Here is a 25,974-nt window from a genome sequence, read left to right on the forward strand (position 1 = left end):
AATGTAAGGGATCTGAATACTTTCTGAAGGCACTGTAAGTCGACTGACTTGAAATGGCATTGAGCCCAAACCTGGAGGGCAGTGACGGTGCAGAGATGGACTGGAAAGTGGAGGGTACGAGGTGGTTGGATAAGTGGAGGGTACGAGGTGGTTGGATAAGTGGAGGGTACGAGGTGGTTGGATAAGTGGAGGGTACGAGGTGGTTGGATAAGTGGAGGGTACGAGGTGGTTGGATAAGTGGAGGGTACGAGGTGGTTGGATAAGTGGAGGGTACGAGGTGGTTGGATAAGTGGAGGGTTCTAGGTGGTTGGATAAGTGGAGGGTACGAGGTGGATGGATAAGTGGAGGGTACGAGGTGGTTGGATAAGTGGAGGGTACGAGGTGGTTGGATAGGTGGAGGGTACGAGGTGGTTGGATAAGTGGAGGGTTCTAGGTGGTTGGATAAGTGGAGGGTTCTAGGTGGTTGGATAAGTGGAGGGTACGAGGTGGTTGGATAAGTGGAGGGTACGAGGTGGTTGGATAAGTGGAGGGTTCTAGGTGGTTGGATAAGTGGAGGGTACGAGGTGGTTGGATAAGTGGAGGGTACGAGGTGGTTGGATAAGTGGAGGGTACGAGGTGGTTGGATAAGTGGAGGGTACGAGGTGGTTGGATAAGTGGAGGGTACGAGGTGGCTGGATAAGTGGAGGGTACGAGGTGGTTGGATAAGTGGAGGGTACGAGGTGGTTGGATAAGTGGAGGGTACGAGGTGGTTGGATAAGTGGAGGGTACGAGGTGGTTGGATAAGTGGAGGGTACGAGGTGGTTGGATAAGTGGAGGGTACGAGGTGGCTGGATAAGTGGAGGGTTCGAGGTGGTTGGATAAGTGGAGGGTACGAGGTGGTTGGATAAGTGGAGGGTACGAGGTGGTTGGATAAGTGGAGGGTTCTAGGTGGTTGGATAAGTGTAGGAGCATGTGTGTTCGTGTTCCCATGATGCTTAGCCACTGTAGACCTTGGTATCCAAACACCTTGCCAGTTGGGTGAAGTGCTTAGGGGAGAAAGACACACACTGGCTTTAGCTGTGCTTAGCCGTGGTGTTTCTCATTAGTCTTTGTGTATCACAGATACTAGAAAAGGAACAGGGCGCCATTTGGGACACAAACACTTCTTTTTCTCTCTGTTTTGGGTGATGTGGTACTAAAACGGACTTGTCACTGATCTCCCTCAACGTGAGCAAGACAAAGGAGCTGATGGTGGACTACAGGAAACTGAGGGCAGAGCACGCCCCCATCCGCAGGGCTGGAGTGGAGTGGGTCGAGAGCTTCAAGTTCCTCGGTGTCCACATCACTAAGGAATTAACATGGTCTACACACACACACACCAAAACAGATGTAAAGAAGGCACGACTACGTCTCTTCCCCCTCAGGAGGCTGAATAGATTTGGCATGGGGCCTCAGATCCTCAAAACCTTCTACAGCTGCACCATTGGGAGCATTTTCACTGACTGCATCAACGCTTGGTATGGCAACTGCTCGGCATCCAACCACAAGGCGCTACAGAGGATAGTGTGTAAGGCCCAGTACATCACTGGGGCCGAGCTCCCTGCCTTCCTGGACCTCTATACCAGGTGGTGTAAGAGGAAGGCCCTAAAAATGGTCAAATACTCCAGCCACTCCAGTCAAGTCATAGAGTATTCTCTCTGCTACAGCACAGCAAGCAGTAACGATGGAACCAACAGGAACCTGAACAGCTTCTACCAAGCCATAAGACTGTTAAATAGTTAGTCCAGGTAGCTATTGGTTAACTATTTAACTATCTGCATTGACCCATTTTTGCACCAACTCTTTTGACTCATCACATACAGTACGCTGCTGCTACTGTTTATTATCTATCCTGTTGCCTAGTAACTTTGTCCCTACATATATGTACATATCTACCTCTAATCACCTCGTACCCCTGCACATGGACTCGGTACTGGTACCCCGTGTATATAGACAAGTTATCGTTATTCATTGTGTATTTATTCCTCTACATTGTTGGGAAGGGCCCGTCAGTAAGCATTTCACTGTTAGTCTATACCTGTTGTTTACCAAGCATGTAACAAATAAAAATGTGATTTGATTAGATCAATGTACACAAAAGCACACACAAAGAATGCTGTGTGTTTCTGTGTGTGTGTGTGTGGGGGGGGGGGTTCTGTGTGTATGTGCCTGTGTGTGTGTGTGTGTGTGTGTGTGTGTGTGTGTGCGCGCATAAGTGCATGTGCATCTAGCAGAGGGAAATCTACTTTAGCAGTTGGAAGAGGTGTGTGTGTGTGTGTGTGTGCGCGCGCATGTTTGCATGCGTGTGTGTGACCACATTCAGGTGCTGTTTTCAAACCCTGCATGCCATGCATCTCCACACAGGTAGAATCCAGGCAGGAGTGACGTAAAGGAGGAAGGGGTCTGTGAGAGAGGGGTGGACGTAAAGGAGGAAGGAGTCTGTGAGAGAGGGGTGGACGTAAAGGAGGAAGGAGTCTGTGTGAGAGGGGTGGACGTAAAGGAGGAAGGAGTCTGTGTGAGAGGGGTGGACGTAAAGGAGGAAGGAGTCTGTGTGAGAGGGGTGGACGTAAAGGAGGAAGGAGTCTGTGTGAGAGGGGTGGACGTAAAGGAGGAAGGAGTCTGTGTGAGAGGGGTGGACGTAAAGGAGGAAGGGGTCTGTGTGAGAGGGGTGGACGTAAAGGAGGAAGGAGTCTGTGTGAGAGGGGTGGACGTAAAGGAGGAAGGAGTCTGTGTGAGAGGGGTGGACGTAAAGGAGGAAGGAGTCTGTGTGAGAGGGGTGGACGTAAAGGAGGAAGGAGTCTGTGTGAGAGGGGTGGACGTAAAGGAGGAAGGAGTCTGTGTGAGAGGGGTGGACGTAAAGGAGGAAGGAGTCTGTGTGAGAGGGGTGGACGTAAAGGAGGAAGGGGTCTGTGTGAGAGGGGTGGACGTGAAGGAGGAAGGAGTCTGTGTGAGAGGGGTGGACGTAAAGGAGGAAAAATAAAAAGTAATAAGCGTAAGACATATTTACATTTTGGCCTTCCTCCCTCACCTCAAGTGTACCGCGCTTGGCTGGGTTGAGCACCAGGAAACGCTTGAGGAGGTTTTCACAGTCGGTGGACATGTAGAAAGGGATACGGTATTTACCCCTTAAAACACGCTCTCTCAGCTCCTATAGGGGGAGATAGAGAGGAGAGGTTAAAGGTAGGGTCATGGGTTAAGGGTCAGGGTCAGTTGGTGGACATGCAGAAGGGGATAAGGTATCCCCCACAATTAATCAGCTACCCCAAAACCCGTTCTTACGCCCTCAGATGCAGGAAAGAGTGTGCAATGAGGTATTGAATGTGTCACTGTCTGTCACCTTGATTACTACAATTTGTCTCTGGACCTGTGTGCACCTACGTTGTAAACTTTCATTCATAGGCTATGTTGTAGCAACCTCATGATGGGTATAGAGAACATTAGAGTATCATGTAGTAACCTAAACCTATTGAAGTTACGTTGAACTGCCTTAATGGAATATGAATTACAGTCATCCAATATCCCAGGGATCATAAACTAAGATTCAGCAGCGGGACAATTTTTTCTTGAGCGGATGGTCGGGGAGCCAGAACATCATTACAAATCATTTGTAGACTGCAAATTGACCGAAAGGAGCCCAAACAGATATGTTTGACTAAAACACAAATCGTTCCAAACCTTGCTTATATTTCTATACAATCACGTGTCTCTCTATCATGCATGGGAACACTAGGGTACAGATTCCTTAAATTAAAATCACTTGGAGATGATTTTCTGGTGTTTTTACAGTCTTATGTCCAACAACGCCACAAGTTGGGAGCCCTGCAATATACCGTTGGGGAGCCCTGCAATATACAGTTGGGGAGCCCTGCAATATACCGTTGGGGAGCCCTGCAATATACCGTTGGGGAGCCCTGCAATATACCGCTGGGGAGCACTGCAATATACAGTTGGGGAGCACTGCAATATACAGTTGGGGAGCCCTGCAATATACAGTTGGGAGCCCTGCAATATACCGTTGGGGAGCACTGCAATATACAGTTGGGGAGCCCTGCAATATACCGTTGGGGAGCCCTGCAATATACAATTGGGGAGCCCTGCAATATACCGTTGGGGAGCCCTGCAATATACAGTTGGGGAGCCCTGCAATATACAGTTGGGGAGCCCTGCAATATACAGTTGGGGAGCCCTGCAATATACAGTTGGGAGCCCTGCAATATACAGTTGGGGAGCCCTGCAATATACAGTTGGGGAGCCCTGCAATATGCTGCAACAGAAGTTAAGGAAATGGATCAACTGACTGCATCCAATCAAAACGTGTCTTTGGCATTTAACCCCATAAGGCCAAGCTCATAAAAACGTGTCCTCCCTAATCTTGAATGGCACAAACCGCCACTGACAAAGACAGACCCTGCGTCCCAATTCTCTACCTTTCTCCCAAAGTGTGCAATCATGCCCTCTTCCCCATGCAGTAAGAATGGTAAACATGGCAAGCATGCCCTCTTCCCCGTGCAGTAAGCATGCCCTCTTCCCCGTGCAGTAAGCATGCCCCCTTCCCCGTGCAGTAAGCATGCCCCCTTCCCCGTGCAGTAAGCACGCCCTCTTCCCCGTGCAGTAAGCATGCCCTCTTTCCGTGCAGTAAGCACGCCCCCTTCCCCGTGCAATAAGCACGCCCCCTTCCCCGTGCAGTAAGCATGCCCTCTTCCCCGTGCAGTAAGCATGCCCCCTTCCCCGTGCAGTAAGCATGCCCCCTTCCCCGTGCAGTAAGCACGCCCCCTTCCCCGTGCAGTAAGCATGCCCTCTTCCCCGTGCAGTAAGCATGCCCCCTTCCCCGTGCAGTAAGCATGCCCCCTTCCCCGTGCAGTAAGCATGCCCCCTTCCCCGTGCAGTAAGCATGCCCCCTTCCCCATGCAGTAAGCACGCCCCCTTCCCCGTGCAGTAAGCATGCCCCCTTCCCCGTGCAGTAAGCATGCCCCCTTCCCCATGCAGTAAGCATGGTAAGCAGCAGCTAGATGGAGTTAGCCCCATTCTTACAACATTGCTTTCCTTTTAAAGCATTTGCACATTTAGAACAGAAGGGTAGAAAGAATTGGGACATAGAGTGGAGGCCAGGGTTAAAAGTTAATACACTCACACATATACACACACCTTGAGGTTCTGACCGTCGAAGGGCAGCGACCCTGACACCAGCGTGTACAGGATGACCCCCAGGCTCCAGACGTCCACCTCTGGTCCGTCGTACTTCTTCCCCTGGAACAGCTCTGGGGCGGCGTAGGGAGGAGAGCCGCAGAACGTGTCCAGCTTACTTCCCATGACAAACTCATTACTGAAGCCAAAGTCGGCAATCTTGATGTTCATGTCGGCGTCCAGGAGTAAGTTCTCAGCCTGGTTGGGGGGGAGGGGGGGTGAGTAGGGGTGGAAGTGGGTGTGTTTGTGTGTGGCATGTATTCAGTGATGTGAAACATTGTTGTCATTTTCAAATTAAAGAACGGGGATGTAGATGGGTGGATGTTACACTGGAACTAGTGAACTATATGTGGGGTGTGTGTGGGAACATCATTCATTGTGACACAAGATGTACTATGTATGAGATTGCTAATGGAGAAGTAAACATTGAACATTTCACCGGCAGTAACGTTGTCAGACTCCCTTATTAAATAACTCTACAGTCCTGAATACTGCAGATAGAACTATAATGAATAGAGCTATCAGGGGAAAGAGAGAGATACGAAGAGAGGAGAGAGATGGGGAAGAGCGGAGGAAGACAAAGAAGCGAATGAGGTGCAGAGGATGAGAATGAGAGCAAGATGCCAACTCTGTGCCCCACACGTAGCATCAGACATCTTTCTTCCTTCCTTCCTGTTTCCACCACTCTCTCCATCTCCCTGTTTCTCTATCCATCTCTTTCTGTTCCTCCCTCCCACTTTCTCTCCCTCTATTACTCACCCTCTCTCTCTTGTGCATAATGTAGGATGTCTCATGGTGGAAACAGAGCATGTAATGCCCTGTAGACTACTACACTGTGTCACAAAGCACACATCTCTGGGGGATGGTAACACAACATCCCATGAGACCCCTGCTAGAGGAGTAGGAGGTGATTATGAACAGTGTTTCTCCCAGGGCTGTGGAGGAGTGTGTGTGTGTGTATCATGGTACGTGTGTGTGTGTGCCAAGGTACGTGTATGTGTGCAGGTGTAGGATCTTAATTTGATCACCCTGTTGCAGGACAACTTTCCTGCCTGCAATGCAGGATATGTAAAACTTGCAGTGTATTTGACACTGGAACCGCTGGGCCTCAAAGGCCCCCACCCCTCATTCTGACTGAAGAAAAAAAAAATCTACTGTCAAAAAATATATATATAAACAGTTGAAGTGGGAAGTTTACGTACACCTTAACCAAATACATTTAAACTCAGTTTTTCACAATTCCTGACATTTAAGCCAAGTAAAAATCCCTGTCTTAGGTCAGTTAGGATCACCACTTTATTGTAAGAATGTGAAATGTCAGAATAATAGTAGAGAGAATGATTAATTTCAGCTTTTATTTCTTTCATCACATTCCCAGTGGGTCAGAAGTTTACATACACTCAATTAGTATTTGGTAGCGTTGCCTTTAAATTGTTTAACGTGGGTCAAACGTGTCAGGCAGCCTTCCACAAGCTTCCCACAATAAGTAGGGTGAATTTTGGCCCATTCCTCCTGACAGAGCTGCTGTAACTGAGTCAGGTTTGTAGGCCTCCTTGCTCACACACGCTTCTTCAGTTCTGCCCACAAATGTTCTATAGGATTGAGGTCAGGGCTTTGTGATGGCCACTCCAATACCTTAACTTTGTTGTCCTTAAGCCATTTTGCCACAACTTTGGAAGTATGCTTGGGGTCATTGTCCATTTGGAAGACCCATTTGCAACCAAGCTTTAACTTCTTGACTGATGTCTTGAGATGTTGCTTCAATATATCCACATAATTTTCTATTTTGTGAAATGCACCAGTCCCTCCTGCAGCAAAGCACCCACACAACATGATGCTGCCACCCCCGTGCTTCATGGTTGGGATGGTGTTCTTCGGCTTTCAACCCTCCCCCTTTTTCCTCCAAACATAACGATGGTCATTAAGGCCAAAGAGTTCTATTTTTGTTTCATCAGACCAGAGGACATTTCTCCAGAAAGTACAATCTTTGTCCACATGTGCAGTTGCAAACTGTAGTCTGGCTTTTTTATGGTGGTTTTGGAGCAGTGGCTTCTTCCTTGCTGAGCGGCTTTTCAGGTTTTGTCAATATATGACTCGTTTTACAGTGGATATAGATACTTTTGTACCTGTTTCCTCCAGCATCTTCACAAGGTTCTTTGCTGTTGTTCTGGGATTGATTGGCACTTTTCGCAACAAAGTATGTTCATCTCTAGGAGACAGAATGTGTCTCCTTCCTGAGCGGTATGACGGCTGCGTGGTCCCATGGTGTTTATACTTGCGTACTATTGTTTGTACAGATGAACGTGGTACCTTCAGGAGTTTGGAAATTGCTCCCAAGGATGAACCAGTCTTGTGGAGGTCTACCATTTATTTTCTGAGGTCTTGGTTGATTTCTTTTGATTTTCCCATGATGTCAAGCAAAGAGGCACTGAGTTTGAAGGTAGGCCTTGAAATACATCCACAGGTACACCTTCAATTGACTCAAATTATGTCAATTAGCCTATCAGAAGCTTCTAAAGCCATGACATAATTTTTCGGACTTTTCCAAATTGTTTAAAGGCACAGTCAACTTAGTGTATGTAAACTTCTGACCCACTGGATTTGTGATACAGTGAATTATAAGTGAAATAATCTGTCTGTAAACAATTGTTGGAAAAATTACTTGTGTCATGCAGAAAGTAGATGTCCTAACCGACTTGTCAAAACTATAGTTTGTTAACAAGAAATTTGTGGAGTGGTTGAAAAAAGAGTTTTAATGACTCCATCCTAAGTGTATGTAAACGTCCGACTTCAAACAGCTTCTGTTTACAATGACGAAATAAAACAGTCAGCCAGACGCGCGGCCAGTCAGCCAGACGCACGGTCAGGAGGCCTCCCGAGTGGTGCAGTGGTCTAAGGCTGTGCCACTAGAGATCCTGGTTCGAATCCAGGCTCTGTCGCAACCAGCCGCGACTGGGAGACCCATGGGGCGGCGCACAATTGGCCCAGCGTCGTCCGGGTTAGGGGAGGGTTTGACCGGCAGGGATGTCCTTGTCCCATCGCACTCTAGCAACTCCTGTGGCGGGCCGGGGCGCTAGCACGCTGACACGGTCACCAGGTATACGGTGTTTTCTCCGACACATTGGTGTGGCTGGCTTCTGGGTTAAGTGGGCATTGTGTCAAGAAGCAGTGCAGCTTGGTTGGGTGGTGTTTCGGAGGACGCATGGCTCTCGACCTTCGCCTCTCCTGAGTCCGTACAGGAGTTGCAGCGATGAGACAAGACTGTAACTACCAACTGGATACCAGGAAATTGGGGAGAAAAAGGAGGTACATTTAAAAGAAAAAATAAGAAAAAGTTGCACTGTCAGCCAGACACACGGTCAGTTACATTTGTTTTTACATTTTAGTCATTTAGCAGACGCTCTTATCCAGAGCGACTTACAGTAGTGAATGCATACATTTCATGCAATTATTTTTTTGTACTGGCTCCCCGTGGGAATCGAACCCACAACCCTGGCGTTGCACACACCATGCCGGCGTTGCAAACATCATGCTCTACCAACTGAGCCACGGTCAGTTGATGAAAACATCAGTAGACTAAACATCCTGAGCTTCAAGTGTGCTTCATAAATTGTGAAAATCATCACAAAAGCAATAATGCATTAATAATGATTAAATGCCGATATGACAGCATTAAACAATAATAAATGACTTTCAGCTCGTGCTTACATGGTGTGCATCTAAACGCAGTGGCATCAGTTGGAGCGGGTCCATGTCACATAAACAATGAAAGCTGGTGAGAACGTTGCTCATGTTGTTTTCTGCTCGAGATGTGGGGCCTGCTGTCTTCAGTGATGACATTTTGTGCTGATAATCAGTGTAGCATTGTTCACAAGCTTGTTCTTCCCAAATGTTGTCGTCCCTACCGCTCTCCTGTCTCACTGTTTCATTTGGTGGTGGCGCGGGCACCTGCTCAGTGCACACCGCTATGGCTTTTTAGATGTAGTTTCAGGCTGAGAGCTCAGAATCAGAAGAATAAACATGATCCATTCAGATCTTGTCGCAGCGCTAATGCAGAATATGCATCCCGTTCGTCTTGGTTTTAATACCATTGTAGATGACGTACGCTCTCACTGTGTTCTCCAAGTAGGCCAAAGTAGACTGATAAGACTGCTTGGATTCGGTGGACTGATATAGGGTACTTACCATTTGGAGATTAGAATTAGAAAACATCCATGTGGACCCTTTTCTCCCCCAATATACTTTATTCATTTATTTCATCTATTGTTGTATCTGTGAAATTAGTTTCAGTTACAGTATAGGTTCAGTTTCGAGGCAGTTTTCGGGGTGATTCTAAAGTGGGAACTGTGAGGAGAAGGAAGGGCAACCCTATTTTATAAGGGCATGTCATTTTTCCCCTGGAAAACCATTCAAAAAAATGACATGCCCTGCTAAAACTCGCTATGACACCAGGTCTGTACGTGATATTATGATTGTAACAACAACAGTGTGTTAAATAGACTTATTTAGGAAAAGTCTGGAGTGAGAGGGGCATGACTTTCAAAATGTAATTAATGAGTCGTCTAAATGACGACTGATTTAGTGGTTCTAGTGTGAAGAAGTCTTCTGAAGTTTGTCATTTCTTGATTTTCCCTTAAGAAAATGTTATCAGTCCTTACAAAACATGTCCATTAATTATAATCCACATAATAACTCACATTTCCTGTTGCTGCTGGATCATTGTCCTGCTATAGCAAACTGGCTCAAATTAAGATCCTACATCTGTATGTGTCTGTATGTGTGTGTGTGTGCATAAAGCCTTCATTACCTTCAGGTCTCTGTGTACGATGTGTTTCTGATGGCAGTACTGTACAGCTGACACAATCTGGAAAGGAATGGACCAAAACCATACAATTACAAGTTAGAACATATTATTGGACAGTTGTACTATGATGTTTTAGGTCTTCTTCACGAGACAACTACAGACACGGCAGCCCTTGACATTTCAGAGTTTGACACATGGCAGAGGAGCTTGGGAATCACAAAGTGTGTGTGTGTGTCTCTGTGTGTGTGGATGATTAACAACATACAACCGCAGCACTTACACCTCTCAGAACTCCATTGATTAGACAACAGGGACGTCCTTGGGGCTAGAACAGTGTGTGTGTGTGTGTGTGTGTGTGTGTGTGTGTGTGTGTGTGTGTGTGCGTGTGTCTCAGATCTGGTGGATTTCCCATCTAGGTAAGCAGGGGCTGATAGGAACAGAATTAGCTATTCACTGATTACCGTCAATAACATACATTGATTGTTATTGTTGTAGTTATAAAGTAACTGTCAAATGGGGTAATACATTTTTGCAGTCTCCTAATTCTTTGTTTTGGTGACAGTTTTGCCTCGTTCTCAATTAATAATAGGCCTAGTGGTCAATGTGAAGTTATAACCTCCCCTTTCCTTATGCAAATATCCTCTTATCTAGTATCATAGTTAGTTGGAAACACTGGCCAATGAGCTCTACGTTTGACAGTGTTAGTTGGAAACACTGGCCAATGAGCTCTACGTTTGACAGTGTTAGTTGGAAACACTGGCCAATGAGCTCTACGTTTGACAGTGTTAGTTGGAAACACTGGCCAATGAGCTCTACGTTTGACAGTGTTAGTTGGAAACACTGACCAATGAGCTCTACGTTTGACAGTGTTAGTTGGAAACACTGGCCAATGAGCTCTACGTTTGACAGTGTTAGTTGGAAACACTGGCCAATGAGCTCTACGTTTGACAGTGTTAGTTGGAAACACTGGCCAATGAGCTCTACGTTTGACAGTGTTAGTTGGAAACACTGGCCAATGAGCTCTACGTTTGACAGTGTTAGTTGGAAACACTGGCCAATGAGCTCTACGTTTGACAGTGTTAGTTGGAAACACTGACCAATGAGCTCTACGTTTGACAGTGTTAGTTGGAAACACTGGCCAATGAGCTCTACGTTTGACAGTGTTAGTTGGAAACACTGGCCAATGAGCTCTACGTTTGACAGTGTTAGTTGGAAACACTGACCAATGAGCTCTACGTTTGACAGTGTTAGTTGGAAACACTGACCAATGAGCTCTACGTTTGACAGTGTTAGTTGGAAACACTGACCAATGAGCTCTACGTTTGACAGTGTTAGTTGGAAACACTGACCAATGAGCTCTACGTTTGACAGTGTTAGTTGGAAACACTGACCAATGAGCTCTACGTTTGACAGTGTTAGTTGGAAACACTGACCAATGAGCTCTACGTTTGACAGTGTTAGTTGGAAACACTGACCAATGACCTCTACGTTTGACAGTGTTAGTTGGAAACACTGACCAATGAGCTCTACGTTTGCTGCCTTCTCTGTTGTTGATAATGCAGCTCTCGTCCACTGGCAGAACTTATGTAGGCTATATATCTCTTAGGGTAGTGTTGGCCAAGCGAATTGTTTTTTCCTCGCAGGGCTCAGTCCTGCCAAGTCGGTTGGCTTGAAAGTCTGTGTGTGTGTGTCTGTGTGTGTGTGTCTGTGACACCCAGCTAGGGTGTCTTTGAACATGGTGTGTCTTAGTGTGTCTGTGCGTGTGTGTGTGGGGCTGAATCCAGTCCACTGCGGTACCTGTCTAAATTTAGCCCTGGCCTCCTTCTCCTTCATCCTCCCATGTGCTACGAGGTAGTCAAAGACCTCCCCTGGAAGGAGAAAGGGGGAAGGGGGGCGAGAGGGAGGAGAGATAGAGGTGGGTAGGGAGGGAGGGAAAGCGAGAGAGAGAGAGAGAGAGAGAGAAGGGGAGCGAAACAGAGAGAGAGAGCGAGGGGGAGAGAGGGGGTAGAGAGGGGGGAGAGAGGGAGAGAGAGGGAGAGAGAGGGAGAGAGAGGGAGAGAGAGGGTGGATGGATGGAGAGGGACAGAGAGAAAGAGGGGGGAGAGAGAGGGAGAGATAGAGAGTTTAAGTTAAACTTTGACTGAATGGAGACATGCCACAACTTCCTCTCAGTCCTCCAAATTAAATGTAAAGTCATATGTCTGAAAGCATAAATTGCTAGTTAGGCAGCCTCATTTGTCATAGGTAAGGCAATATTATGCATTATTATAAAGTACTATATAAATAGCAGGAGGCAGACCAAACCTCCTCCTGGAGAGCTACTGGTTATGCTGGCTTTTGCTCCAGCCCTGCCATCTGATTCTACTAAACAGGCAACTCATCAGGACCTTGAGTGCCTGAAGCAGGTGTGTTAGTACAGGATAGCACCTGGTAGCTCTTCAAGAGGAGGGTGGCATACTACACTGGTAGAATCAGGATGATAATACCTGCATTTAATATTCAGGAGCTTTTCATGCATTATTCTCAAAGCATATTATAAATATTAGTGTACTCTGTACTACACTATTTACCGTACCTCATATTACTAAGTAACTTACCTCCACTGGCATATTACTAAGTAACTTACCCCCACTGGCATATTACTAAGTAACTTACCCCCACTGGCATATTACTAAGTAACTTACCCCCACTGGCACATTACTAAGTAACTTACCCCCACTGGCATATTACTAAGTAACTTACCTCCACTGGCACATTACTAAGTAACTTACCCCCACTGGCATATTACTAAGTAACTTACCTCCACTGGCATATTACTAAGTAACTTCTCTCCACTGGCATATTACTAAGTAACTTCTCTCCACTGGCATATTACTAAGTAACTTACCTCCACTGGCATATTACTAAGTAACTTACCTCCACTGGCATATTACTAAGTAACTTACCCCCACTGGCATATTACTAAGTAACTTACCTCCACTGGCATATTCCTAAGTAACTTACCTCCACTGGCATATTCCTAAGTAACTTACCTCCACTGGCATATTCCTAAGTAACTTACCTCCACTGGCATATTACTAAGTAACTTACCTCCACTGGCATATTCCTAAGTAACTTACCTCCACTGGCATATTCCTAAGTAACTTACCTCCACTGGCATATTCCTAAGTAACTTACCTCCACTGGCATATTCCTAAGTAACTTACCTCCACTGGCATATTCCTAAGTAACTTACCTCCACTGGCATATTCCTAAGTAACTTACCTCCACTGGCATATTACTAAGTAACTTACCTCCACTGGCATATTACTAAGTAACTTACCTCCACTGGCATATTACTAAGTAACTTACCTCCACTGGCATATTCCTAAGTAACTTACCTCCACTGGCATATTACTAAGTAACTAAGTACAGCCTTCCCTGTAGCTCAGTTGGTAGAGCATGGTGTTTGCAACACCAGGGTTGTGGGTTCGATTCCCATGGGGGGCCAGCACAGAAAAAAAAATGTATGAAATGCATGCTTTCACTACTGTAAGTCGCTCTGGATAAGAGCGTCTGCTAAATGACTAAAATGTAATGTAAAATGTAACTTACCTCCACTGGCATATTCCATCACCAGGTAGAGAGTCTTCTCAGTCTCTATCACCTCAAACAGTTTCACTGTGGAAGAAGAGAGAGGGAAAGAAAGAGAGAGGGAGAGAGAGAGGGAGAAGGAGAGAGAGAGGGAGAGAGGCGGAGAAAGAAAAGGGAAGAGAGGGAGAGAGAGAGGGAGAGGGAGAGGGAGAGGGAGAGAGAGAGGGAGAAGGAGAGAGAGAGGGAGAGGGGCGGAGAAAGAAAAGGGAAGAGAGGGAGAGAGAGAGGGAAAGAGAGAGGGGAGAGAGAGAGGGAGAGGGGCGGAGAAAGAAAAGGGAAGAGAGGGAGAGAGAGAGGGAGAGGGGCGGAGAAAGAAAAGGGAAGAGAGGGAGAAAGAAAAGGGAAGAGAGGGAGAGAGAGAGAGGCGGAAAAAGAAAAAGTGAGAAGAGGCAAAGAGAGAAAGGGAGGTTATTTAACTTTTGTTTATTATCTATTTCACTTGCTTTGGCAATGTAAATATACAGTATGTTTTCTATGCCAATGAATTGAAATTAGCCAGGTTGCCTCAGGACAGTATAGATGCAGTAGCGCTGGCTGTTCTGTTCCCAGGATGCAGTCACATGAGACAGACAGACAGGCCTGAGGGCCAGAGACAGACAGACACACCTGAGGGCCAGAGAGACAGACAGACAGGCCTGAGGGCCAGAGAGACAGAAAGACAGGCCTGAGGGCCAGAGAGACAGACAGGCCTGAGGGCCAGAGAGACAGACAAGCCTGAGGGCCAGAGACAGAGACAGACAAGCCTGAGGGCCAGAGACAGAGACAGACAAGCAGGCAGACAGAGACAGACATGCAGAAATATAGACAGACAGACATATAGACAGAGACAGACAGACATATAGACAGAGACAGACAGACATATAGACAGACATACAGACATACAGACATATAGACAGACATATAGACATATAGACAGACATATAGACAGACAGACAGACAGACAGACAGACAGACAGACAGACAGACAGACAGACAGACAGACAGACAGACAGACAGACAGTCTACCATAGCAGCTCACTGCAACTCTGCTGCTGCAGCCTCGAGCCCACAATCACCACCTGAGCAGATAACTCAGCTTGTGTGTATGCGTGCATGTGTGACTAGACACAAAGCACTAGGCTGAAGGAATGTAACTGTGAAATCAAAGCCTACAGTTAGGTGGAAAAGCCCCGTACTAGCAGGCTAAAGCTCGCTTTCTGAATCACTGTCTATTTCACTGTCTGTCTGTGGGTGTCCAGAACACACTCATTTTGCAGGATAAGGATAGCTGCTGGACAATATTGATATTGGGTACCTGAGACAAAAACTCCTGCGGACATTGTTAAGATCTGTACAGAATTTATGTACAGTGTCTGTTTACACTCATTCCAACTCTTTCTAAACTGATCAGTAAGCCCTTGATTGGGCAAAACAGGAGTGTTAGAGCTGGAACAGAAAAAACAACACTGCACTCCCTGAGTTTCCACACCAAGAATAGAAACCTTGCTGTATTACACTATTGAAAATTAAAATCTGGCCTGAAATTCACCTTGCTACTCTTAGCAAATTTTGGCGTCATCTGAACGTTGTATGCATCTGCCTGCTTAAAATGTTGCTTTGGGCTACTTTGCATCCCAACGAAGAAATTGTCTAGGGGAGAAACGCTGCAGATTTTTCAAACATATGTTGTAGGGCCTTATAAAATCCGCATTACGAAGAACGCGGACGAAATCAAGGAATCCAAACATCCAAACATTAAAACGGAACTCTACAATATTCAAAAATGTATCAAAATTAGTAGGAAATCAACTAAATCTATTGAACTTAACAGGAAATGCATTAATTTGCCCGAGTGAGACATGAACATGAAGTGAGACATGATACATGCATTGTGTTCATGCCATAAGACATGAACATGAAGTGAGACATGAACACAATGCATCAGTGATTTGTATTTTTGTGCAACTTTCTGAAACAGCACAGGAATTCCCCTGTCTGTGTGCATGTCTATACTTTGTGCAGCCGTTAGCGATGATGCTAACGATAACCTTTTTTTTCTTCTAAAAACCTTCTCAATTAAAATGTTAACTTCAAAGTAGCCTGACAGAATGATTTCATCATTATTTGAATCAAGCCAGTGGCCATTTGTTTTGCAAACTCTGCCTTAACCAAACAACGGTCTCTTCCTGGTGAGCACTTCCATTAAAAAGGTAGCTGCACCCAAAACTCTGCCTTAACCAAACAACGGTCTCTTCCTGGTGAGCACTTCCATTAAAAAGGTAGCTGCACCCAAAACTCTGCCTTAACCAAACAACGGTCTCTTCCTGGTGAGCACTTCCATTAAAAAGGTAGCTGCACCCAAAACTCTGCCTTAACCAAACAACGGTCTCTTCCTGGTGAGCACTTCCATTAAAAAGGTAGCTGCACCCAAAAATCTAATTTTCTTACATTTTCCCAGACCTCAAAAATGGTCTCCTGATGTGGTTTAAACATTGTTGTGGACTTAAAACATCCAATTTTGTTGTTTTGTTTTTTCACCCAGGAAACAGAATTTGGGAAAAAATGGAATCAGGCAAAAAAAATAAAACAGATTTTAGAGGTTTCATGTTGGTGCAGCCACACGCTGTTCTGAAATGAGACCATAGCCAACTAATCCCACAGTCTCGGTCTCTCTCCCCCTCAGTCTTCTTCAGTCTGACTCCCTCTATTCTCTCGCTCTTTCCCTGTCGGTATCATTTAGTCTTGTATCTCTCCCTCCATCTTGCTTTCTCCTTCAGTCGGTCTCCATCAGTCTCCCTCTTCATCACCCTCCCTATCTCCCTCCTTCTGCACTGACCTACCTGGGTTGAGGGAGCGAGGGAGTGAGAAAGTGGGTCAGCAGAAGAGAAGTTGGGAGTGAGAAGCACCAAAAAAAAGGGAAACAGTCTCTTCCCCCAGGCCTAACCAGACGATGGCCAACCATGCGCCGTAAAATTTGGACCACCCAAAAGCTACACTTCGGAATTAAGGAAGCCAAACAGCAGTACAAAGTCAGGCTGGAGCAACAGTTCTCCAGCAACGACTGCTGCTGCCTGCTCTTCTGAAATTACTAAAAACAAATGACTGCTGGTCTGAAATTACTAAAAACAAATGACTGCTGGTCTGTCTGAAAAGGACTAAAACAAATTACGACCTACAAACCAAAAGCTCCCACGATATCAGACGACCCCTCACTGCTGAATACAGTAACCCAGTTTTACTGTAGCTTTGACTCACAAACGCCCCTCCATCACCAGGACAATACCCCACACCCCTCCCTTCCTCTCTAGGCACCTCTCTCCTCTATCCATCTGCCATCCCAGGAAGCCCCCACCCCTGGTCATCACAGAGCAAGAGGTCAACAGACTCTTTAGGAAACAGAACACCAGGAAGGCTGCTGCCTCGGACAAGGACTCTCCAGCCACACTTAAGCACTGCGCTGACCAACTCTCTCAGTTTCCATGAAAATATTCAACCAATCACTAGAGCAATGCACTGTTCAAATCAAATTGTATTTGTTACATGCTGAATACAACAGGTGAAATGCTTACTGACAAGCCCTTAACCAACAATGCAGTTTTAAGAAACGGTTCCTGCCTGTTTAAAATCCTCCATCATTGTTCTAGTCCCCAAAAAAAGGTGTCCTGCTTGAACGGCTACCTCAACCCACTGCAGTTCGCCTACAGAGTTGACGCTGTCAACATGGTCCTACACTGTATCCGCAAACGCCTTGATAACCCAACTAATGTGTAAAGTAATGGGTGAACAGGAAGTACAGGAGGGGAATATGCACATACCCCTGTCGGGCCCCCATGTTGAGGGTGGGCATGGCAGAGGTGATGTTGCCTACCCTCACCACCTGGGGTAGGCCCATCAGGAAGTCCAGCATACAGTGGCAGAGGAAGGTGTTCAGTCCTAGGGTGCTAAGTTTGGTGATGAGCTTGGAGGGGATAATGGTGTTGAACGCTGAGCTGTAGTCAACGAACAGCATTCTCGCATAGGTATTGCTCTTATCTAGGTGGGTAAGGGCCACATGAAGTGCAATTTAGATTGCGTCGTATGCGGTATGCAAATTGGTGTGGGTCTAGGGTTTCTGGGATGATAGAGTTGATGTGTGCCATAAACCAGCATTTCAAAGGACTTTATAATTACAGATGTGTGTGCTACAGGGTGGTAGTCATTGTGGCAGGAAGCCTTGGGAACAGGAATGATGGTGGTCATCTTAAAACAGGGGGATTACAGACCAGGACAAGGAGAGGTTGAAAATGACAGTGAATATGCCTGCCAGCTGTTCTGCGCATGCTCTAAAAATGCACCCTGGAATACAGTCGGGCCCCACGGTCTTGGTGGATGTTGACCTGATTAAAGACCTTACGTCGGCCACAGAGAGCAAGATCACCCAGACTGTCCTCACACCCGGAATTCACACCCGACCTTCACACCCATTCGATGGTGTTATTGTCGAAGCGTGCATAAAAGTTTGTCTGGTAGAGAGGCATCATTGGGCAGATTACTGGGTCTTCCTTTTTAATCCATACTGGACTGTAGCCCCTGCAACATGCAGTGTGCATCTGAGGCTGTGTAATATGATTCCCCCTTATTCCTATATTGTCCTTTTGCTAGTTTCTTGACTCTGCAGGTTCGTAAAAGGACTTATTGTATTTGTTCCTGTCCTTAGCCGTAGCCTCAGTGTTGTCTGCGATAGCCTCGTGAGAGGAAGTCCTGTCCTTCAGTTTAGTGCCAACCTCTGTGTTAATCCAGGGCTTTTTGATTTGGGAAGCTTTTCGACTCTCGCAGACACGGTCACCAGTTGTTTCCTCTGACACATTGGTGCGGATGGCTTCCGGGTTAAGCGAGCAGTGTGTCACGACCCTGCGGCTTGGCAGCGTCGTGTTTCGTGGGATGCATGGCTCTCGACCTTCGCCTCTCCTGAGTCCGTACGGGAGTTGCAGCGATGGGACAAGACTAACTACCAATGGGATATCACGAAATTGGGGAGAAAAAGGGGTAAAAAGTAATAAAAAATTTTTTAATTAAATAAAAAATGATAGCAGATGCATTGTGAAATTCAAGTAAAAACGACATCTTTTGTCGAGTGGTGACGTTCTCATTACCAACTTTTTTAATCCATAGGTAGGAATTCCCCCCTTATTTTCCCAGACTGTTCTCATTCTTTTGCTTCCTCTCACACACACACACACACACACACACAGTGTGTCTGTGCGTGTCGTGTGTGTATTGTGGTGTGTGTTGTGGTGGTGGAGTACATGAGAGGGGGAGCAGAGGGGACCTGCTAGATGATCGCCAGGGCTTAATGACACACACACACACAAAGAGTGACACAAACAGGCTTTTGTACCCCCAGGAAGAAGGTCGCTGTGTGTGTGTGTGTGTGTGTGTCTGTGAGAGAGAGGAAATGGGAACACTCTGGAAAAATAAAGGGGGATTTCCGACCGAGGGATTAGAATAAAGTTGGGGGATGGGGGTGTCACCACTCAGGAGAGGAATTCCCAAACATGGGACAAGGGAGAAGGGGAAGAGGACTTAGGAAAGGATGGCAGCTGCCATTTCTACTGGTAATGAGGCCATTCATTCAAGAGATGAAAGAAAATCCTAATTGAAAGTGAAGGGACCATTTCCACTTTGTTAAAATATGCTAGGAAAGTGTAAAACTGGAGATGTAAACAATTTGGAAGCACCTCGTGAAAATTTGGAGGCATGAAACCGTCATATGTTCATGTACTGTAAATGTTCATGTACTGTTTTTCGTATCTGCACTCCTGCCTACATAATTGCCCCGTAACCTTATGGGCTAATTTTGTATTTATTAAATTGAATATAATTTTTTTTAAGAGAGTAAGAGCAGTAGCTAAGTTTAAAATGTTAATTGTTTTGTCCTATTGTAAACTAAGTAGTTGGTTAGCTACTGTATCTACAGTTATTTATATTTCACTTAAGTTAGTTGAATTACTCTAGCTAGTTAGTTTGCTAGCTAGCTAGATTCATTCAACTAAGTTAGCTTGCAGGGCTAGCTAGCTAGAGTTATTTGCATGTATTCACATACTTAAATGTGAATAACTCAAACTAACTAGATTACCAAGCTAATATAAACGTGAATAACTCTGGCTAGTTAGTCCTGTAAACTAACTATATGCAAATTACTAGCTAGAGTAATTCAACTAAGCTAGTTAGCGAAAGTTATTCACATTTAAGTAAGCTTCCTAATATGCTTGGACGGCATCCAGATTGTCATACCTTCATACTGACCTTGTGCCATACTGGGATATTCGGTAATACCGGCATTAAACACACAGGGCGCTCTTTAAATCCCACTGATAACATTGCTAACCTTCGGATTACATAGTAAAAAGTACAGGTAACATCCCAAAGAGAATTCTAACTAAATGCTAACGAGCACATTTAACATTTTATACAGACTCCGACCTAAACTATACAAGTAACTACAAAAAACGCTACTCACAGTTTGCTGCATGCACTAAACAAATATTATACACCAAGGGTCTTCATCCAGGAGCGAATTCTCTGCTGTTACGAAGTGAATGTTTGACTGTGGATGAAGCTAACCACTTAGCTAACTACCTACTAAATTAGCAAACCAAAATTCACAACCGCATAGCAATTAGCACATTTTAGACAGTTAACTTAATAGTTATAAGTTATCTAGCTGGTAAACATTTAGTTGTGAACTCCATACTGTAACTAGATCACCTGGCGCATTCTGCACAACAGTGAGTGACTCTAACCTCTCTAGGGTAGGGGGCAGTATTTGCCCAGCCGGATAAAAAACGTACCCGATTTAATCTGGTTATTACTACTGCCCAGAAACTAGAATACGCATATAATTATTGGCTTTGGATAGAAAACACCCTAAAGTTTCTAAAACTGTTTGAATGGTGTCTGTGAGTATAACAGAACTCATATGGCAGGCAAAAACCTGAGAAGACTCCTTACAGGAAGTGGCCTGTCTGACCATTTCTTGGGCTTCTACACTCTCTTTATTGAAAACTGAGGATCTCTGCTGTAACGTGACACTTCCTACGGCTCCCATAGGCTCTCAGAAGGCGGCCAAACGTTGAATGATGCCTTTGCAGGCCCTGGCTGAAAAACAGTAGCGCATTTGGATAGTGGTCGATCAGAGAACAATGAGACTGGGGGCCGTGCACGAGCCGACACCATGTTTTTATTTTTTCATCTTTGAACGAAAACAGGGTTTCCCGGTCGGAATATTATCTTTTTTTTAACGAGAAAAATCGCATAAAAATTGATTTTAAACAGCGGTTGACATGCTTCGAAGTACGGTAATGGAATATTTAGAATTTTTTTGTCACGAAACGCGTCGGGCACGTCACCCTTCGTCACCCTTCGGATAGTGTCTTGAACGCACAAACAAAACAGAGGATATTTGAACATAACTATGGATTATTTTGAACCAAACCAACATTTGTTATTGAAGTAGACGTCCTGGGAGTGCATTCTGACGAAGAACAGCAAAGGTAATCCAATTTTTATTATAGTAAATCTGAGTTTGGTGAGGGCCAAACATGGTGGGGTTCAAAATAGCTAGCCCGTGATGGCGAGCTATCTACTCAGAATATTGCAAAATGTGCTTTCGCCGAAAAGCTATTTTAAAATCGGACATAGCGATTGCATAAAGGAGTTCTGTATCTATAATTCTTAAAATAATTGTTATGTTTTTTGTGAGTAATTTAGTAAATTCACCGGAAGTTTGCGGTGGATATGCTAGTTCTGAACGTCACATGCTAATGTAAAAAGCTGGTTTTTGATATAAATATGAACTTGATTGAACAAAACATGCATGTATTGTATAACATAATGTCCTAGGAGTGTCATCTGATGAAGATCATCAAAGGTTAGTGCTGCATTTAGCTGTGGTTTGGGTTTTTGTGACATTATATGCTAGCTTGAAAAATGGGTGTCTGATTATTTCTGGCTGGGTACTCTGCTGACATAATCTAATATTTTGCTTTCGTTGTAAAGCCTTTTTGAAATCGGACAGTGTGGTTAGATTAACGAGAGTCTTGTCTTTAAAATGGTGTAAAATAGTCATATGTTTGAGAAATTGAAGTAATAGCATATCTAAAAAATTTGAAAATCGTGCCACGGGATTCCACTGGCTGTTGAGTAGGTGGGACGATTTCGTCCCACATACCCTAGAGAGGCTTAAGGCTCCGGTCTCTCGGGCTTGTAAACAAACACCACGCGACTGGGGACTATCGGTAAATTGCATAATGAAAAATGATGTGACAGGTAAAATGAAGAATGCAATCTTCTTTATATCATAACATATTGCACAAGTTTACTGCAGGCATTTACTTAAGTAGCTACAAATAAATAAAAAAACGTAAAGAAATTGTTTCAACGGTATTGAAAAATTATCCTGTGGTTTTTCCAAATACCCCGGTATACTGTATTCAGCCCAAGCCTACTTGCTAAGCTAATAAGATAGATTTACTCACATTTATGTAAAGTTAGGAAGCTACTGCTCCTTAGGCTACGGTTGATAGCTAACTTGCATAATGTTGTTCATGTCTTCAAAAATTATTAAGTACCTGCTTTGTGTTTACATTTTCGGTTTGTGCCAATATTTGATTGAATTTCCATTCATATCCCGAATATGACCAAATTGAAATCAACACCATATCACAAGATATTGCTCATGTTGACAAGTTCTCTCTCAGTCCCTCCTCTTTTGGCTACTTCCCGATCTCACACACACCAAGCCCAGCCCCCTGTCACTCAAACAGGCAGTTCCTTGTGTCCGAGATTCACTCTGCATGCAGTCAACAGATTTTTCCAAACAAGGACACAGCTTTCCACTTTGATTCTTAATATAAATCCAAGTTTTCTATATTATACTATTTGTTTGTGTAACTTTCTCTCTGCAAACGCTAGTTAATGTTTATTTGCTTAAATCACTTAAATATTTGAGCCAGGCCTCTATTTCCTTTATGATCACAGCTTTTGCTCATTTGCTTGGTAATTGTTTAATTCCAGCATTTTAATCAATTTCTTCATTCCCTGCACTAATTTGTTATCATTTACACACGGTGTCACGTTTATTGTCTTAGTATGCCTCTATAAATGTAAAAAAAATAAAAAAAATCATTGACAGAATAATTATTCTCCTCTTTGACTGTGCATTTACAGCAGATCTTACTTTCGCCACTAGAGTGACCATCTGATTTCTAAGGTTCTGTAGAGGGGTGTGAGACAAAACTAGTATTGTAACGGATATGAACAATTTTCTGAATATGATTATGACAAGTATTTTTTGTCTTTTTCTGTAATAAGAAAAAAGCAATTTTCATCTGCCAGCACGCATCTCTCTTTCACTCGAACAGTGTGAAGCACTGTGTGCTTCAAACAACTATTGGCTAGTTCGTCTGTCTGTTAAGAAATGGGCCGGGGTAAATCAGTTGAACCTGCTACATTGATTGTATTAGAAAAGGCCGCTCTCCGTCTGCTCTCATTTCCCCAGACAGACACACGGCTCTGTTTCTTTCACTCACCTCAGGGCACACGTTTCCCCTTTTCCAAACATTGTGTATGAATCAGAGTCATTGTTGTTCCATCCATTTAATTCATGTCGACTTTGCTGAGGCCATATGGTTGTTTTAGTCTGTTTACTTGGCGTTGTTTAGTAGCCCTACTTTGTCTGTCCATATAATTATTCCATTGCTGACATCTGTTGTTATGTTGTGATCCATGCCCATGCATTTCTCTGCCAGGCATGTTTACCGAGCGACAGATCATTAAAAAATAAAATGCCAAATGTAAATAGTTTACTTTGATTGTACAAACACTGTGGCATAACTGTCGTGAGAGAAAAGCTTTGCTCCTCTCGAAAGTGAAACAATAGATGGGACAAGTGAATTAGTCTACCTTCATCTAAATCTGTCTGGAGTAAATGCAGGCAGTAGTAGCCAGCCATGCATTAGGCTATTTATTAGACTATTTTGTTAATTATTGAATAGGACTAAGTAAGTAAATCATGTGCATTTTCATCTGCCAGGGTCATTTAACCTGTCTGGGCTAGGGAGCAGTATTTTCACGGCCGGATGAAAAACATACCCAATTTAAACAGGTTACTACTCTGGCCCAGAAACTAGAATATGCATATTATATATAGTAGATTTGGATAGAAAACACTCTGAAGTTTCTAAAACTGTTTGAATGGTGAATGGCAGGCAAAAACCTGAGAAAAATCTAAGCAGGAAGTGGAAAGTCTGAGAATTGTAGTTCTTTTAATTCTCTATCGAAGCTACAGTGTCTGTGGGGTGACGTTGCACTTCCTAAGGCTTCCATTGGCTGTCTAAAGCCTTCAGAAAGTGGTTTGAGCCTTCTCTTGTCACTGGGCAGAGTATAGGAGCTCAGTTACTGAGTGGTCTGCCTGGCAACAAAGGGATTGGATATGCACGGTCACACGAGTACGCCGTTCCTTCTTTTTCTTCTTGAATGAATACGCTATTGTCCGGTTGGAATATTATCGCAATTTTACGTTAAAAATACCATAAAGATTGATTTTAAACAGCGTTTGACATGCTTCTAAGTACGGTAATGGAACATTTTGACTTTTCGTCTCTCGTTCTGCGCTCGCGCATTATGTCTTTGGATAAGTGATCTGTACACACGAACAAAACGGAGGTATTTGTACATAAATATGGATTATTTCGAACAAAAACAACATTTCTTGTGGAAGTAGCTGTCCTGGGAGTGCATTCTGACGAAGATCAGCAAAGGTAAGAGAATATTTCTAATACTAATTCTGAGTTTAGGTTGCTCCGAACTTGGCGGGTGTCTGAATAGCTCACCGTGATGGCTGAGCTATGTACTCAGAATATTGAAAAATGTGCTTTCTCCGTAAAGCTATTTTAAAATCTGACACAGCGGTTGCATCCAGGGGTAGTCTATCTATAAATCTTTAAATAATTGTTATTTATTTTGTCAATGTTTATGATGAGTATTTTTGTAAATTGATGTGCACATTCACCGGACATTTTGGTGGGAATACATTTTCTGAACATCACGCGCCAATGTAAAATGCTGTTTTTGGATATAAATATGAACTTAATCGAACAAAACATACATGTATTGTGTAACATAATGTCCTAGGAGTGTCATCTGATGAAGATCGTCAAAGGTTAGTGCTTCATTTAGCTGTGTTTTCGGTTTTATTGACACATGTCCTTGCGAGGAAAATGGCTGTGTGATTATTTTTGTCTATGTACTCTCCTAACATAATCTAATGTTTTGCTTTCGCTGTAAAGCCTTTTTGAAATCGGACAATGTGGTTACATCAAGGAGAAGTGTATCTTTAAAAAGGTGTAAAATAGTTGTATGTTTGAGAAAGTTGAATTATGACATTTTGTTGTTTTTTAATTTGCCGCCCTGATATTTCACTGGCTGTGTCCCGCAGGTGGGACGCTAGCCCATAGAAGTTAACAATGTGTGTGAATGAGTGAAGGAACATAATGATGCGCTCTGAGTGACAGCTCAGTAATGAAGGAACATAACGATGAGCTCTGAGTGACAGCTCAGTAGTGAAGGAACATAACGATGCGCTCTGAGATGAGCTCTGAGTGACAGCTCAGTAATGAAGGAACAAAACGATGAGCTTTGAGTGACAGCTCAGTAGTGAAGGAACATAACGATGCGCTCTGAGTGATAGCTCAGTAATGAAGGAACATAACGATGAGCTCTGAGTGACAGCTCAGTAGTGAAGGAACATAACGATGCGCTCTGAGATGAGCTTTGAGTGACAGCTCAGTAATGAAGGAACAAAACGATGAGCTCTGCGATGAGCTCTGAGTGACAGCTCAGTAATGAAGGAACAAAACGATGCGTTTTGAGATGAGCTCTGAGTGACAGCTCAATAATGTGCACATGAGGTAAAGGCTTTACCGGCATTTAAAGCACACTTCCGGGTTTTCCAATCGCGAGTAAATCCGATTACGAGTATGAATTGTGATAAAACGGAAACAATTACGAATATGAGTATGACGAGATCGGCACCTAGTTCTGTACTCCCGAAGTTGTTTTTGTTTTTGTGCTTGCCAGTTAGCTAGCAGTTCTCAGCTGATAGCAGCCAATGGCTAGCAGTTTCTTACTGCCGATAAAATCAGATGATTGACATAATTTTCTCTGAGTCGTTACTGAATTATTTAATGTAACAAATCAAACATTAAAGCTTGTAAACAATTAATAGTAATTCATGGTAACCTCGTAAACAATTACTTTAGACCCAACGTTTATTTGAAACAGGTGCTGACAGGTATTTATGTCAGATCAAATCAAAT

At 44.2% G+C, this 25,974-nt stretch overlaps 1 protein-coding gene across 8 annotated transcripts in view; it reads right to left on the bottom strand.

Moving 5' to 3' along the window:
- Positions 1 to 25,974, bottom strand: part of LOC115175105 (MAP/microtubule affinity-regulating kinase 3) — a 111,032-nt gene that overhangs the window by 24,184 nt on the left and 60,874 nt on the right. For 4 of the 8 annotated variants that reach the window (XM_029734296.1, XM_029734293.1, XM_029734294.1 and 1 more), the window contains exons 5-9: positions 13,601 to 13,666; positions 11,804 to 11,874; positions 10,010 to 10,066; positions 5,164 to 5,400; positions 3,047 to 3,166 (exon numbers count right to left, since the gene is read on the bottom strand). In XM_029734296.1, coding sequence (XP_029590156.1) covers positions 3,047 to 3,166; positions 5,164 to 5,400; positions 10,010 to 10,066; positions 11,804 to 11,874; positions 13,601 to 13,666 — 551 coding nt within the window. Of the gene's footprint in view, positions 1 to 3,025; positions 3,167 to 5,163; positions 5,401 to 10,009; positions 10,067 to 11,803; positions 11,875 to 13,600; positions 13,667 to 25,974 lie in introns of all 8 variants that reach the window. The other 4 variants (XM_029734295.1, XM_029734291.1, XM_029734292.1 and 1 more) reach the window with 1 other exon arrangement.

The sequence above is a fragment of the Salmo trutta genome, chromosome 35 (genome assembly GCF_901001165.1).
Source record: "Salmo trutta chromosome 35, fSalTru1.1, whole genome shotgun sequence".
In the NCBI taxonomy this organism is placed as follows: Eukaryota; Metazoa; Chordata; class Actinopteri; order Salmoniformes; family Salmonidae; genus Salmo; species Salmo trutta.